The sequence below is a fragment of the Chlamydotis macqueenii genome, chromosome 2 (genome assembly GCF_036417535.1).
Source record: "Chlamydotis macqueenii isolate bChlMac1 chromosome 2, bChlMac1.mat, whole genome shotgun sequence".
NCBI classification, from domain to species: domain Eukaryota; kingdom Metazoa; phylum Chordata; class Aves; order Otidiformes; family Otididae; genus Chlamydotis; species Chlamydotis macqueenii.
In genome coordinates, this window is record NC_141557.1 from 73,330,743 (window position 1) to 73,346,414 (window position 15,672).

Consider the following 15,672-nt stretch of genomic DNA (forward strand, 5'->3'; position numbering starts at 1 on the left):
CAAGCAGCAACGGTAGGGTGCAGTTTTTGGTTGAGAGTCTAAATTACCAGTTCCTTGTTTTGCTGATGCTTTTAGAAAGAGCTGACAACTCTATCACCAGGATTGTCACTGAAATAGCCGTGCTCCTGTTTCGCAGGGCGCTTTGCAGAAGAGACTCAGTGTGTGTCTAATTACAACAAAGGGAAAGGATCTTTGCCTCACCCATCCACCTGTCAGATTTGGTTCAGGCTCCCCTCTTCCTTCTCACAGACCTGATGGTGGCTGTAAAAACCCATTTTACACTGTCATTTGCAATCTGTATCAGACTACCCACTAGTTGGAACAGAGTGGAATGTTGGGGGTTTTTTTCCCCACCACACACATTTTCAAACCCTGCTTACTCGGACTGCTGGGGCTACAGGAAGACCTCACCCAGTAGCTCTGCCCAGGGGGAGGGGTGATGCTTCTTGCCCTTGGCCCAATACTCAGTGACAAAGGTCTCTGGGGTAACTGTAGCTTCAGTCCATGGGTGCTAAAGGTATCAATCAGCACTGGAACAGACTTCATCCAGAACAGAAAAATGTCACTGTTAACATCAGTGGCTAGCAGATGAAGCAGTATTCATCAGTGAGGGCTGGAAAAGTCCGACTTGGGTATGTGGTCTTCATACCCAGGTCACTGCTGTGATTTCTGGTGTAGTTGTACAAATGTTAATTAGCTGGTTTGCATATGAATTGGGTGACTGGGGCTACAGTTCCTGGATCTTCATTGCACATAACATGGCTTTGCAATGTAAATGCTTATTTTTTCTGGTAAAGTTCTGAAAAGCCCCGGGGTATGTGAGCAGCCCTTAACCTGGTGATCTCCATCCCCCTCACTTCCTTTTTGCAGATCTTCCCCAGAGTAAATGATGGATCTTGGAGAAAACTCATCTCTGTGGCAATGAAGTGTCTCAAAATTGGACTTGCAGCTTCCCAGCCAACTCTAAATTTGGCTTTTCTCAGCTAGTCAGCTTCTTTAATTTGCAGATGAAATAAAATGTGTTTTAGGGAAAAGAAAAAATAAATTACCTGAGTTTCCTTTAAGGAATATGATAAAGATGCAACTGTGTTAGAGGGATTTATTGAAGCCATGTATAATAATATTGTCCATGGAGGAATGCTGAGTATCAAAATGGTTTTATGACTATTATTCGTGACTGATTACTTTTTCCAGCAGTTTCATGGTAGGGGTACACTCCTGTTTAAGGAAGGACTCCCTTCCATGTGGAAAACAAAACATTATTACACGTCTTGATGCTATGGATTCTTTGCCTGCAAATACATTTGGATACAGCAGTTGTCAGTACATTACCCTTTGCAAACTTTTAAGTGATACAGAATATGGTCAGTTTTGCCTCCTTGCTGATGCTGGATTTCTTGAGGATTTTGTTTGAGGTTTTTATTATTTCCTCTCTCACTTTTTCTCTTTAAACTCTCTTTCCTGACCCAGCTCTGGTGGGATGCTGCATTTCTGTAGGGAGAGTAAGAGAGTAGCAGTATCAGAAGGATGAAATGAGCTTAGCTAAAAATTCTGGAAGAATTCTCTCTCATTCTGGGTACGTAGGAGTGTTGAGAGTTTGAGTGAGCACAAGAGAAAAGTAGAAATCCCCAATGAAGAATGTGATCAGGCTGTCTGTCTTCCAGTGGATCAGTAAGCAGAAGAAAGCATTTTTCTGCTTTTGTGTGTTACAATCACATACCCTTAGCTACTGTAGCAGAGAATGGGTAAAAAGCTGGTACTTGGCTGGGAGAAAGGATGCCATTGAGCCTGATGCAGATATCCCCTATTTCCCCTTGACTCCATTGTTGAGTTTCCTATCTGTGTGGAGGGGTTTTTATTTGTGATGTGTTTTATTCTTTGTTTTCCATCTGAAAGGGCTGGAAACTGTTTTGCTCTAGTTAGGGGCCATTGTGTTGCTGTTTATTATTCCTCGCTGCATTGTTGTAGAGCCTCCTGTGACTGAATTACTCCCAATACATTTAAATGATAAACTGCTCGCTTGCAGTCCCTTCCAGCTGGAAACCCCACTGTAATTTTACTCATACATAACAGTCAAATTAGTGTATCCTATATAACAGATAATTACAAGAGTTACAGTAGTTTCATACGTACCTATTTTGGCAGCTGATATGAGTTCCATAATAAAAAGAAGGAGCATTCAAGTGGGTGAAGTATTTCTGAGATGGAAGAAAATGCGACTTTGAATTGCTGTCCAAGCAACAAACAGGCTTATTTTCTCTTATTTTCTCTTCTGAAGAATCACACCATTCTCATTGCCCGCTGAAAGCTTTTACTGGCCCATTCGGCTGCGCTGCCCATAGTGGAAAGTGCCACTAAACTTCCGTAAGGCCTATTTTCTCCATAGGTACGTTAGGTGGGGAAAAAAAAAGGAAGCAAAATTTATCTGCTGTTTTTTGAATCAATCCGTAGGGTGAGAGTAGTTTTCCGGTGCTTTCTGGGAGATGTCTCTAAAGAGAGCAACTAAATGTCTGGACAGTGGTCCAGCTGCAGTTGAAGGGTCCAGCAGCTGTGGTAACAACCCCTGTCTGGAGAAAATGGGCATGGGCAGTGCTTGGCCAGCAAGATAGAATGGGAGTGCACTTCTGTGGTAAACAAATCAAAGTGAGACAAGGGATGTTGATAGGATCCGGAGTTTTGTGAATTAACATTGCCCCTATCTTCTCCGTAACCTGCCCCAGGGGTGTAAGGTAGCATCTGTTGTTGGCTGCAAAACCAAAGGAGAGCTGCCCCCTTGACAGCTTTAAGTGGCTTCATTTTTGAGTGATTGGTGCACCTCTTGATTTTTGGCAGGAATAATGGCCTTCATAAAGAGATTCTTGGTTTTATGTGGTCATATTTTCTTTAATGCTTAAGGAATCTACGTGTGCTAACTAGACCTGATTAAATAATCCCTAATGTTTCAAGTCTCAAAATTTCACCAGTTGGCTTAACGCTTTTGGCCTCTTTTAGAAATAAAAGTTTAAATTCATTGTTGCATTAAGGGAATGATTTTTATACAACTACATATTGAAATGTCATTTGTAGAACAGGCTTGGTGAGTTTTGTTGAGAAATCTTTCAAAACATTATCCAAGAAAGTCAACTTCAATCATGAGCAAATGAAGTATTTTGATAATATTAACTCAGCAAAGGTTTTTCACTGCCAGTTGCTCTAAAGACTTCCCCATCTCTTCCCTGTTCTCCTGCGGGACAGGAAACAAACATACATTTCAGTGCAGCTGCAGGACAGTCATTCTGACCTGAGTGAAATAAGTGCTAAGGAAGCATGAAAATCTGTTTAAAGAACAGGAGAAAATAATATTTTTAGGAGAACTGGAAATAGAATGGTTTGGGTTGGAAGGGACCTTCAAAGGTCATCTAGTCCAACCCCCCTGCAAGGAGCAGGGACATCTCCAACTAGATCAGGTTGCTCAGGGCTCAGTCCAACCTGGCCTTGAATGCTTCCAGGGATGGGGCATCCACCACCTCTCTGGGCAACCTGTTCCAGTGTTCCACCAGGAAATTCGAAGCGCCAACTGTTCTTACACCTTTTAAAGGTGTGTTGTACATTAGGTGGCTTTCATTATTTTGGTAGGATGCATGTTCTTCATTCATGTGATGGGGACAAAGGGTCTGTTTGTTGGCTGGAACGGATCGACTGCTGCAAGCTGATGTCTGCTGCACCAGCACCTAGGCCCGCCAGCATGTTTGGATGTACTGGGAAATGCACCACTTGAGAAGCCGTATCAGCTGTTATTTGAGTGCCAGACATGATGCTTCCATGGAAACCCACTTTTGTGCAGTTCTCCTTCTCATCCCCTGTGGTGGGAAACATTTCAGATGTTCCTGAATGGAAAAATAACTGCTTGACCAGGCTGAATAACAAAAGCCCTTTTTTGCTCATCTGTAGATAAAAACTGGAGTTCTCCTGTGGACAGATAGGTTAGAGCTGGTCCATTCCAAGGTTCCTTTCTACGCTTAGAGAAATAATATTGATGTAATTACAAAAGTGGCCAGCAAAGACCAAGACAGACGCACAGACTGTGCATCCTGCACAGTACAGGACACGTGGAGAGGAAGAAGTACAGTAGTGGCAGGTACTGTGTGTGTATGTGTGTGGATTGCAGTTAGGAAAGTTACGGTTTTCAGGGGCTTTCCTTTTAAGAAAAATAAATAAAATCATTCACCTTTCTTGCTACTGAGCAGCACACTGCTGTGACTTTTCTTTTATACATACGCTAGTTTCCTGTTTTGTTTTGCTCTGTATATTTTTTTCTAAACCTGAGGTTTGGATCTATGTATTAGCTTTTTTTTTTTTTTTTCCTTCCATTGGGTAAATAGCAGAGGGAAGAGTGAAAAAGCCTTATGTCTGAAAGTCAGTCTCTTTCCCTAATAGAAGAGATTAACTCTCCCTACAAAGCTTTACTCATATCCTTAGACAATCACACCTGCAACTACGCTACTGTTTTAAAGCTTGTGGTGGATGAAGAGCCAAGTGTATTAGATAGAGAAAGAAAACAAGTTCCCTGGCCCTGTAATACAGATAACTCCATGTGATGCTACTATGTACAAACCTGCCAATGTGTTCCTTTACTAGATCCTGTTTCTTGGTTGTTTAATTGTGCCAAACTTAAATATACCACACAACTCCCAAGGGACAGTCAAGTTAATATGGGAAATTTAAAACAGTTCAAGGTGCTACTTGAAGGCAGCCTTTAAGTCTTACAAAGGACTGTCTGTCAGCCACAGAGATTTCCATCTCACACTAAAGCAGACAGTGGTTTCTGTTGCCCTCCTGTATGTTAAATCAGCTTTCAGGAGGGGCTGGATTTCTCCTGGTCGTTGCCTGTTGTCCAGGAGCAGGAACTGATGAAGTTTGTGCAGCTCTCTCAGGACATGCAGTAAATGATAAACAGCAGGTAACAAGAATAAAACTAATGAGTGTAAGCCCTCTTCTGTGGGCTAGGTCTACAGGAATGGAAGAGGAGAGCCCATGCATGCCCTGGCTGGGTATCCCTGGCAAAGGCACTAGTGACCTCTGACAGCTGCAAGGTTTGGAAGGGACAGAGGAAAAAGGGAGCATGCTGCTGAGGATGCCAGGATGCCGTCTACTTTTGATGCCACTGGGAAAAGCCAAATATGCCAGAAAACTAAAAAAAAAAAAAAAGGCGGGGGGGATGTCAGCCTCTATTAAAGCTTGAATGACTCTTTCTCACCAGTTGAGTCTTCCGAAGACTCTCGCTGGCTGCGCTCCAGCCTGTCACAGCTGCTTTGTGCCCGGCTGGCACACTGGCTCTTTGTCAGCAGTGCTACCTTTCCTCCCAGAGGAGCTGGCTTTACGGGGCAGGAACCGCGTGTGGAGGGCTGGCAGCGAGCCCTGGTGCTGCCGGCGTTCCTCTGGCCCATGTGCACTGAGAGGGGAGAGGGTGGGTGAGTCCGGATGCAAATGCGAGGGGTTAGGAGAGAAGATCTCAGGAACTAAGTGGGGGTGGAGAGCAGTAAGAGGGAGAGGTGGACAGAGAAGAGAGGAAATAGAGTGAAAAGAGTTGTGGGAGCAAAAAATAAAGATAGTTGGAGGAGATTTAGAGGGGCAGAAATGACAAGGGATGAGGGGAATTAATGGCTGTAGAGAGGGAGGAGAGGAGAGCTAGAGCATGAAGACCAATGGAGCTGTGATCATTTGCTTTCTCTTCCCTCTAAAACCAAGTGTCAAGCCCAAGGATTCAGTCTTAGCACTCTTCTCTCGTGAAATCCACCCCTAAAATATGTGCTTCACGCCTCCATACTGCCCAGCTCACCTGCTCTGCTTGCTGAGGTGTCCTCCATGGCTCTGGCAGTAGATAGCAGCAATCCACATGTAGGTATCAGAAATGTCCTGATGGCCGAGATGCAGCTCCACACAATGACGTTTGAGGTGTTCTTTGTGTTTCTTGCTTGGATTTTGTTTTTTTTTTTTTCTTTTTAATGGTGTTAATGTTAGAGGAATGTAAATGTTGACAAGTCACACTCTGGGAAATGCAAGAAGTCAGGTTGCCTGGGCAACCCTTGCTTGACCTCCTGGCATGAAGGCATGATGATACAGCCTTTAATAACATGATTACGACCTATTTTTTCCACAGGGCATAGGATGGACGAATCAGTGCATAGGATGGACGATGCTGTGGGAATGAAGCTGTTGTCTGTTCCTCATTTGTTGCAGAATTTGGAAGGTGTGTAGTGAATAAGGCAGAGGGTTGTAGAAGGAAAGAGGACAGTCTTGGGAAAATGAAGCTGAATGCCTCCTGGAGAGGTATACTCATTCCCTGTGTCTGCCAGGGATGTCCTTGTATGATGATAGAAATTTCCCTGGAATCAGGCTCTTCCAGTGCTGTCACTAATGACAATTTCTTCAGTGTCTGTCTCTAGCATGTAATTCTGAGACTTGATTTGCAGAAAGTTGGAGCATTAATATCAGCACCTACAGGGGATACTGCTGCATGATTTTTCTCATTCTGGACACAATTCCTCTGTATTTTATCTCCCTGCCTGCAAAACGGGCATAATCTTTGTCCTTACTCTTACAAGAAGGTGGTAGAGATTATTTCATTGCTATTTATGAAGTACATGAATATTCTGACAGCACTGTAGGAATGGCTCTGAGGAAACGTATGATTTTTGTATTCACTGGGAGGTTTGGATAATAAGGCTGAGGGGCACACCTTGGATGGGAAAGGTAGAGACACCATTAGTAGCTGCCCATTTGCTGACTGCGGTGAGCATTCCGGGGGAAAAACTAATGTGTGATTATCTAATTAAGTGCTTTATCATAATGCGTATGAGCAATTGAAGATTGCGATGGCAACCTCATGTCTGGCTTTTCATATCTTTTTTTGAATGTAATTAGAAATACAGGATTGAAACAAATTATTGCAACCAGTCCTTTGCTATTATAGTCATCGAGTCATACAGTTGCTTTCATTAAATGAGCTTAATTTTAAATGCTGTTAGTATTTATGTCCCGTTCTTTTGTTGGAAGACCGTTCCAGAATCCAAATTGCTGTTCTACTGGGGTACATTTTTAGCATTCTGTTCAAATACACTATAGCCAGGTTCTTTGTCTCTTCTCCCTTCCCATTTGCTCCCATCTGTGACTATCATTGTCTTAAATCTCTTTTTCTCTTTTCCCATGCCATGTGAGCATGTGTTCCTTTGCTGAGCTGAAGTTCTCCTCTATCTCCTCTCCGTTTATCGATAGGCTTGCCAAGACTTCAGTTTCTCAAATGCTGATGACCAGAATTGTAAAAAAGCACCAGTATTTCATTGTCTGAATTACAAGTGCCTCATGGACACAACAGACTGGTGCCTTATAGTCACCTGTGATTAAGTAGTAAATAACCAAGTAAGCCCAACACAGTGTTGTCTTCCAGTAGAAGTGTTTCCCATTAATCCCTGAGTGTCTTACTTTGTATTTTCCTTTTTTACTTGCTTTTGCCACACATGGTCTGAGGCTCACCCAGTTCCCTCTGATTTCCTAATTCTGTGCTGTACTGCTGGCAATGCCTCACTTTGTCACCAGCAGACTTCATTGGCACATTCGTAAGAGTTGTGCCAAGCTCCCTAGTGAGGTTAGTAAATAAGATTGGGGTTTTTTTTTTTGAGAATAAGACTAGTCACTTTGCCACTAACCTCCTGCCATCGCTTGTGATTTCCATTTTTCTACCCCTTATTGCTGTCTGCCCATCAATCAGCTCCTTACCCACCTTATCATTTCTGTATGTGACTTTGATAGCCTTCAATATTCCTTCAATATTAGGCTATTCAAAAATACAATGTATTAGGCTGCTAGTCCTCCTTGATTTTTTTTTTTTTAAATAAATAAATAAAAGAGCACAAAGGGAGTTCATGGAGTCAGAAATCCTGGAAGGTATGCATAACCCTGTCTACCCAGTAACTTCGTGTGGCTGTGAGTACGTTGTTTCAGCTCTGCTTTTCGCACCGATCTACCTCCTGGTGCAGAGCTGTCGTGCTCCAGGGATTGATTGAGCCTCTGTGCTGGGCTTCCCTAGCTCTTTTCATGTTCAAAGAGCTACTGACAGTATCGCTTAGCAGCCAGAAAAATCCATCAGAAGTCCATCACAACAGGACACTTGTCATTTTGGACATCCTTTTTTGGCAGCTTGATTTGAGCTTGGTCTATTTTGTCTTTGCCAAGTGATGCAGAGATGGTGGCTTCGTTTGAAAGCTTTAAAGATCCTTTCTGATTTTGAAAGTCATGCTCCCGAAACGCAGAGGATCCCACGAGAATTCAGCAGCGTTGGGAGCTGGAAGCCGGTAGGGTTCCCCTCCCCATGAGACTTTTAAATTCTCCCAATGAATAGTTTTAATTCCCACTGAGATATAAAGAGTTAGCTTGTTGACAGTTTTCCTACTGAGTCCCTGAATAGGAAGCCTAGAGTGTGTGTGGGCTCCGGAGTATGGGAAAACTCATAATGGGCCTCCGAGTAAATGGATAAAAATATTTTTTTATTTTCCACACTCGTCCTTCTGGTAAATCAGTCAGAACTGAAACACTTAATGCAAATTCCTTCTGAACTGGTGACTTCAGTGCAAAATCGAAGAATAGACTGAGAGTAGGGGGAGTTTTCCTGGTGTTATTCCAGTAAGTGAGCGAGCAATATTTTGCTTCCATGCGATGTTAGTAGGTGTTGGCTTGACTTCTCTTTTGAGATCTTAATGTTGACCTATGAAGTCCAGACAGCCCAAGAGCTGCCACTCTCCCTATGTCCATCACAGTCAGTCAGAGCAGGTCCTTTCGTGCAAAGCAGACTACCTCCAAAAATAGCGGGCCACTTAAATGAGAGCCAGTCCTGTAGCTGATGACTTTTTTTTTTTGCAAGTGATAGAACTTACTTGTTGCTATCTGAATGATATTTTGATTATTGTCAATTATTGATTTTGGGTCGTTGGGGTTTTTTTGGAGAACATTTGACTGGTATATATAGAAATAAAGGATGGAGAAAGTAGTCAGAAAGATGATGTTGGAGACTTGGGAACAGTTAGTCATCTGAATCAAGTGACTTAGATTTGGAGTTTCAACACATCATAGAGGGATGGAGGAGTAAATAGCTGGTAGATCAAGAAGGCTTTCTATAAAAAATCAGGTACTATTTGCATTCTTTGGTGTAAGGTTTGAGGCCAGATTCTTTTTTCCTTTTTTTTTTCCTTTTTTTTTTTTTTTTCTTTTTTTTTCTTTAATCCTTGTAATGTAGCTACATCTGGAATCTTTTCGGACATTTTTGTATAATGATGCGGTGCATTCATGGAGTATGACCCCCATCAGAGTAGAAGCAAGGGTCCACTGAAGGGACAGTGCTGCACGAGGCAGGGTAGAGAAGGGGTGAAATCCTCCTTGTGTGGGATCCTCGTTTCAGCTGAAGCAGAGGATGTTTTTGGCCGTTCACATAACCACGGGCTCTCCGTTACTTGAGGGTAGAACAGCAGCTGAGTGAAAAGCACTACTGGGAAGTAGTTCGGAAGGACTGATTTGTAAGAAAAGTTAAAAGGGAGCCTGAGTGCACGTGGGAAGGATGTGTGACAATAAATAAGGAACGTATGGATTGTAGCAGCCCCTAACGTATGAACAAAGTAGGAGTCAGGGGCAAAACAATGTTTGGCTCTGAAGACAAGTGTAACCAAGTTAAATGTTGCTTCTCTTAATTTTATTAAATTGTGGATCAATAAAGCACATATTGACAATAAAATCTACTTTCTCTTCAGAAAGAAAAAAGTAAAAATGACTTTGAGAAACAAAAAAAAAAAACCCCAAATTAAGGACATTCAAAGAATATAGCATCAGGGACCGTCTTCTGCTGATGGAGGAAAAGGTTTACTTTGACAGACTCGTTCTGGTCATTCTTAGACAGTTTGAGAGGGAACCCTTTTGTGCACATGAAATCTGTGCAATGGGTGTTGTCGGGGTGGTGATTTTCATTGTTGCCCTTCAGCTGAAATAGTAAACATCATCAACAGCTTTTCAAAACCTTGTGCAGCTTCTAGTGCTTGCTTTGACATTTTCGCTGTAGAAGGTTTGGCTTGAGCTCAATTATAGGCTTTATAACTGTTTTTTATCTAACTGCTTCGGTTCTTTTGAATTATTTTAGTCCCACCTACTCCTTTCCAGAATCTTGCTACAAAAATCATTTTGACCTCATTCTCTGAGATTAGGTACCATCTTTTTTTATTGCTTATTTTTTTTAATATCGCCTTGATCCATTGCTGAGCCTGCTGAGTGCTCCTGTAGTAGAAATATTAATTCAACCAATTTCCTCTTTTGCTCCACCTGTGCTTTTATGCTTTTGTGAGCTTCGTGCTGCGTAGATTCTGGGGAGAAATGGATATTATCAGGTAGAAAGGAAAGTAGCACGGCAATATTCTGCTTAAGTACAATCATTAGTGTAAAATACCCTGTGCTGCTTTTCTCAGAAGCTTTCCCTGTAGTTGTTCTAGATAAAAGACCAGGACCAACCTGAGAGTAGTGAATAGCTCAACTACTTGCATATAAATAGTGTTTGATTTATTTTTTTTAATACAATTTTTTAAAATAACAGCAGACAAACCTGTCTTTTGTCTTGTTTGTAAATTCGGGTGATTTATCTCTTTGCTTTTATTTTCCCCTGTCTTGCATCTCTTAAAGAGATTGTTTTTCAGTGGAGGAAGGCAGAGGTCAGGGCAGGCCAGCGCGGACAGCTGAGGACACCCGGGCTAATTGAGTATGCACAAAGGGAACGCGTGCACAGTTCAGAACATAGTTTTTGCGATGCTGCTTTATCACTACAGCTTTGGTTTTTATGGGACTTTATGCCCTTGCAGCTGTCTCACTGATCCAGTAGCTTGGTTTTGTTGGTGTGCTTAGGTAGGTGATCAAGCTCTCACCTAATGATACTTGGGAAATAAGCAGTGCCTTTCATTTTTGTCCCGTGCAAACAAGAATATCAGGTGCAGCATTTGATGCTTGTGTGTTCCTATAGCATCGCAAAGAAAAGTGAGCAGCTGCCCAGCACTTTAAAGGACATGGTGAGGCTTTAGTTTTGAAACACAGACACCACAGCTGATGATGCCCAAGGATTTTTCTTTCTTTAAGGAAACGTCTTCTGTTTAGGGCATCCATCAGAACAATTTTGACTATTTGAAAGGTGGTAGGGGGAAAGGATGAGCTGACATAATGTCCTAGCCACTTCTTTCTGAAACTTCAATAGATTCCCACGCAAAATGGGTTTGAGCTTCAGTCCTTTCCATGGCTTTTCAGGTGTGCATTGCAGAAATGCAGCAGGTCTTGTACCAGAGCAAAGGGACCCTCTTTGAGAGCTATCCTACGTGAGCACAGTCCTGCCTGCAGGGATTTAAAAATCAGCAGAATCCTGAAGTTCTTCAGGAAATTTTATCTTACGCTTGCTGGGATCAGGCTACATACTGCCCCCATTCTACATACACGTTTCAAACTGGGAGAAGGTTTGGCGTGTGAAGAAATTCTTGAGCAGTTCTTCAGCCCCAAAAGGTTAAGGGAAGCCTGGAGAAAAAGGAGGAAAACCTAAGGTGGACTTCAGGCAGGTTGTTTAGTCTTTTTTTAGCTGCTGGTGGTGAAATCAATAGTGTCCTGCTGTCCAGAACATCCCTCAAAATATCTGTAGTTCACAAGCGAAGCTTCTCTGCCTCGTTCTCCCCAGTGAAAGAATAATTTTGATTTGGTTTTTTTTCAGAGCTGGAGAAGGAGATTGCCAGGAGACCGAAGAAAGTCTGCATTGTTAAAGTGGTGGGAACCAGGAACCTGTGGAAAAACATCGTAGTATTGTGTGTGAACTCGTAAGTCCGATCTCCTTCTGTTTGAATAGTTGTGTGGTTGGTGACCTGGAAGCAGTAATAGGAAATGATGAGCTCCTCCATTTCCTAGTGTGGGACCCTTCACTAGTGTCTCTGATAAATTATGCAGGAAAAACACCAGATGGTGCAGGGAAATTTTTTTTTTTTTTTTAATGGTAAATGTGGAGGCTGTTTCAGGGACCAGCACCACCTGTCTTCTCAGGTGTCATGCTGGTACATGCTCACACATGCATACATCTGCTGCTGCGCCCTGGGTGGGATTTCTGAAACCATTAATGCCACAGAAGCGCAAGTTCAAGTTGTTTACATCTGATATGGCTGTGTTGCAGAGGAAGATGTTGCTTACTAGTAAATACAAGTCTGCTCCCTTCTATAACAGCTGTCCTTGATAGGTCTTCCAAAGCAGATTACAGAGTTCTTCAGCTCTCCTAAATCATGTACAGGGCACACAGGGAGAATGTGCTGTGTTGCATAGAGCAAAGTGATGCCCGCATCCTAAGACTTCAGTTTGGACGTGCTTACATGGGCAAAACCAGGCGTCTGCCTGAGGGTTTTGCAGGTTACAGGCTCTGAGACTTTCTGTCCAAAGCTGAGCACCTTGTGAAGAGGAAATAGATGGGCTGGAAATTTATCCTCCAACCAAACCCAACTTCTGGGAGGGTGTCAAGAGTGGATTTTCTAATTTTTCAGTCTTATAAAATGTTCATTTTAATTCATTTTGTGATTTTTTTTTTTTCCCCCCAAATGAGAGGTGACAAGAGGACAGGAAATCCCCCATCCTCTGCTCTGTTTAGTAGTACATAGCTCTCTTGTGCTTTTTCTTCATCACTTCAGGTCCCTACTCTGCAGCCTTCACTGCTGTTAACAGGCACATGGATTAGTCATAACCCAGAGAGGACAGCCCCTGTGCTGGGCAGACAGTCACCCAGAAGCACACAAACTTCAGGGGACTGTCTCCAGCATTATCGGTTGCAGATCCAACTCTGGTTTTATGATTTTGTGTCACCGATGGGTGACTACCTCTGTTCTGAAACCACGTTTTCCTCTTAGGCTGAGCCGGTAGATGTAATAGCTGGCGTTAACTGTATTTGTGAAAAACTTTTTTGTGGGGAATCCTCCCCTTCTCCCTCACCCTTTTTGATTATGCACACTTGGAAATTCCCTAAACCAGAACTAGGCAGCCCAAATAGTAACTTCTGGCAATGGCACACGGAGGCTGTTTGCTGTCCAAGTAGAGTGTGAAGCAGATGTGTGTTTGAAGAAATAGCTTTCATGTTTGTTTTTAGGGGGTGGAAAAAAAAAAACTATTCTATTTTAATTTTATTACTTCTGTTAGATGGGGCTTTGTTAAATTTTTGTAGCGTGGAACACGGGGAAGGAGCCTGTTGCAGGGGATTGTGAGACTTCAAGGAGAGATAAATATATTTCATTTTAAAGCAACTGTTCTGAACTGCTCAGCAAGTTAAGATAATAGAGTAATTCCTGGGAAAGCAGGCTGGAAAGCAAAGTGCAAATGATACATTAATTTAGTTTATAGGTCATGGCCTGAATAATAACTTCAGCAAGCGTTTTTGCATGCACAGAAGAGAGAGAGGATACACACTGGTTAACTCTGCCCTCTTATTAAATATCATTTTGCTGATTAATATTTAACTTATGGGAGGGAGTCAGTTATAATCTAGATATCCAAAGCAAATTACGTTCTTGTGTAGCAGCAAGTACTTGTGCTAGGCTTTTTTTGGGGGGGGGTTGTCTGGTATTGAGGGTGCATTTTTGAACTATGGCATTGATTCACAAGAGCACAAGAGAAATTCCCCAGGCCCTGGGCTGTCACGCACTCAGCAATTGCGCATTCCCCAAACAGTTTCTGTGCTTATATTAATATCCAGTTTACCCTGACAGAGCTTCAAATTCTTGACGTTCAGGAGGACAGAGGTATATCAGTGTAATGTAACTGCCATTCATTTTTTGGAGATCTGGATCTGTGCCTGCCGCTCTGTCAGGCACAGTTAATTTGTGACAAGAGGTTTGTCTGGTCTCACTGCCAGAGGCAGGAGGCCCTTGCTCGTGGGGGGGTTTGTGCTGTGATGGGGGCAGTTGGGAGCAGTGACCTCCTGTAGCAGCTCTGCTGCAGCTTTGCACCACATCGGGGTGATGTTGAGGCTTCTCATTTGATTTCTGTACCTCCAACCCCCTTCTTTTTTTTTCTCCTCTTCTCCTATTCTCCTTTCTTTGGGGGTAGAGGGAGACAGGAGAAAGAAGAATGAAATGGAGTGGCAAGATGTTGATCACTGGCATCACAAAGAAACTTTTAAAAGAAGGGGAGACACATTGCTGTGAAAGGTGGTGTAAATGTGTAGATTGAATTAGGGCTTATTATTTCGTAATTGTAATAATCATTGCAGCACATGCAACTTCAAGTACTCATTTCTAAGGGGTTTTCAGTTTTAACAGGCTAACTTGGGAAGTGAGATGCAATCTTTAGTACGACCAAATGGGACAGGCAGAGGGGTCTTCCTGTAAGACACATCTGTATTGCACAGTGTTTTGCTGTCCAAGCATACAGGATGCTTCTTCGCAGCAGCGCTGGCTCTAGGGCCGTCAGCAGATGCCCTGGGAACAGAGAGACGTCCTTTGAGAGAGAGAATTCTGAAATACGTTGGGAAAACCAGTCGCACTAGGAGTCCTTATAAAGTTGCCTATACCCCAATATTGAGCAACAAATGAAGCCAGTAGATTGCAACTGTCTGGCTGAATAGGGTTTTTTCTTTTGATTCTTTTGATCATTGTTTGTTTTTACAGTAGAACCTAGAAGTCCAAGTTGAGTCTTTTTGCACCAGATGGTGTATTCCTGCAGCAGAAGACATTCTTCCTGCATTAACAAGTTCCTACACTGAATTACGTTGCAGTGTGTGGCTGCCTTCCCAGCAGTGATCTCCTGTTGCTCTCTCCTGCTTCCCCTAGGCTGACTGGTTACGGCATACACCATTGTTTTGCAAAAAGCATGATGGGGCATGAAGCGAAGATGGCGATTACCCACAATTTCTACGCAGACTACTACACCATGGCTGGGATTGCGCTGGCATCCTGCCTGGCCATGTGCCCAGTGGTCGGGTTTCTGGGGAGAAGAGGAGGACTCCTGCTTTTCATGATCCTTACAGCTCTGGCATCACTTTTGCAGCTGGGCCTTCTCAACTGTAAGTTGGAGACGAGAGCTTTTCAGGACCACGCGAGTTTGACATGCAAATAAGGGACCGGGAAATATTAGCATTTCCTTTGCCTGTCTCAGATTTGACGTGCCGTACACCTGTGTAGGTTAAAAAGCTGAATTCATTTGAAGGATTCCCCAAACACTTGTTGTTTTAGGTTCGTTAACAAAAGGCATTGTGTTCTGGATGAGTCCCTGTGGTGAAGCTTGTTGAGCATTGGGGCTACTTCTAGGGCTGTTACTTAAACAAACAAAAAACTGCTTTTAATTTTATTTCAGTTAGAAACCCTCTGAGGAAAGAGCTGAGTAGGGGTTGAGAAGGGAAAACTTTCCCTCTTGAATAGCCTCTAAACAAGCAGAAGTTATAGAAATAGGTGTATGTCCTCTGCCTGCTCTGAGCATCTTGCTGCGTGTGAGTAATATACAGGTAGCATGGAAATACGCAGCTGAGAGACCCTACTTTTAGCATGGTATGTATAGTACATGCAAGCATATACACATGATGTCATGAGGTGACACAGCTTTTCAAATGGATTGTTCCTGCCAAAAGCAAGAGTATCCCACTTCTTCCTTTGCAGGCAGTAACCT

At 42.9% G+C, this 15,672-nt stretch overlaps 1 protein-coding gene across 2 annotated transcripts in view; it reads left to right on the top strand.

Moving 5' to 3' along the window:
- The window catches only part of SLC22A23 (solute carrier family 22 member 23), a 116,725-nt gene that overhangs the window by 85,939 nt on the left and 15,114 nt on the right, over window positions 1-15,672 (top strand). The window contains exons 6-8 of one of the 2 annotated variants that reach the window (XM_086740273.1): window positions 6,140-6,229; window positions 11,756-11,858; window positions 14,841-15,073. In XM_086740273.1, coding sequence (XP_086596399.1) covers window positions 6,140-6,229; window positions 11,756-11,858; window positions 14,841-15,073 — 426 coding nt within the window. The remainder of the gene's footprint in view (window positions 1-6,139; window positions 6,230-11,755; window positions 11,859-14,840; window positions 15,074-15,672) is intronic. The other variant, XM_086740274.1, reaches the window with a different exon arrangement.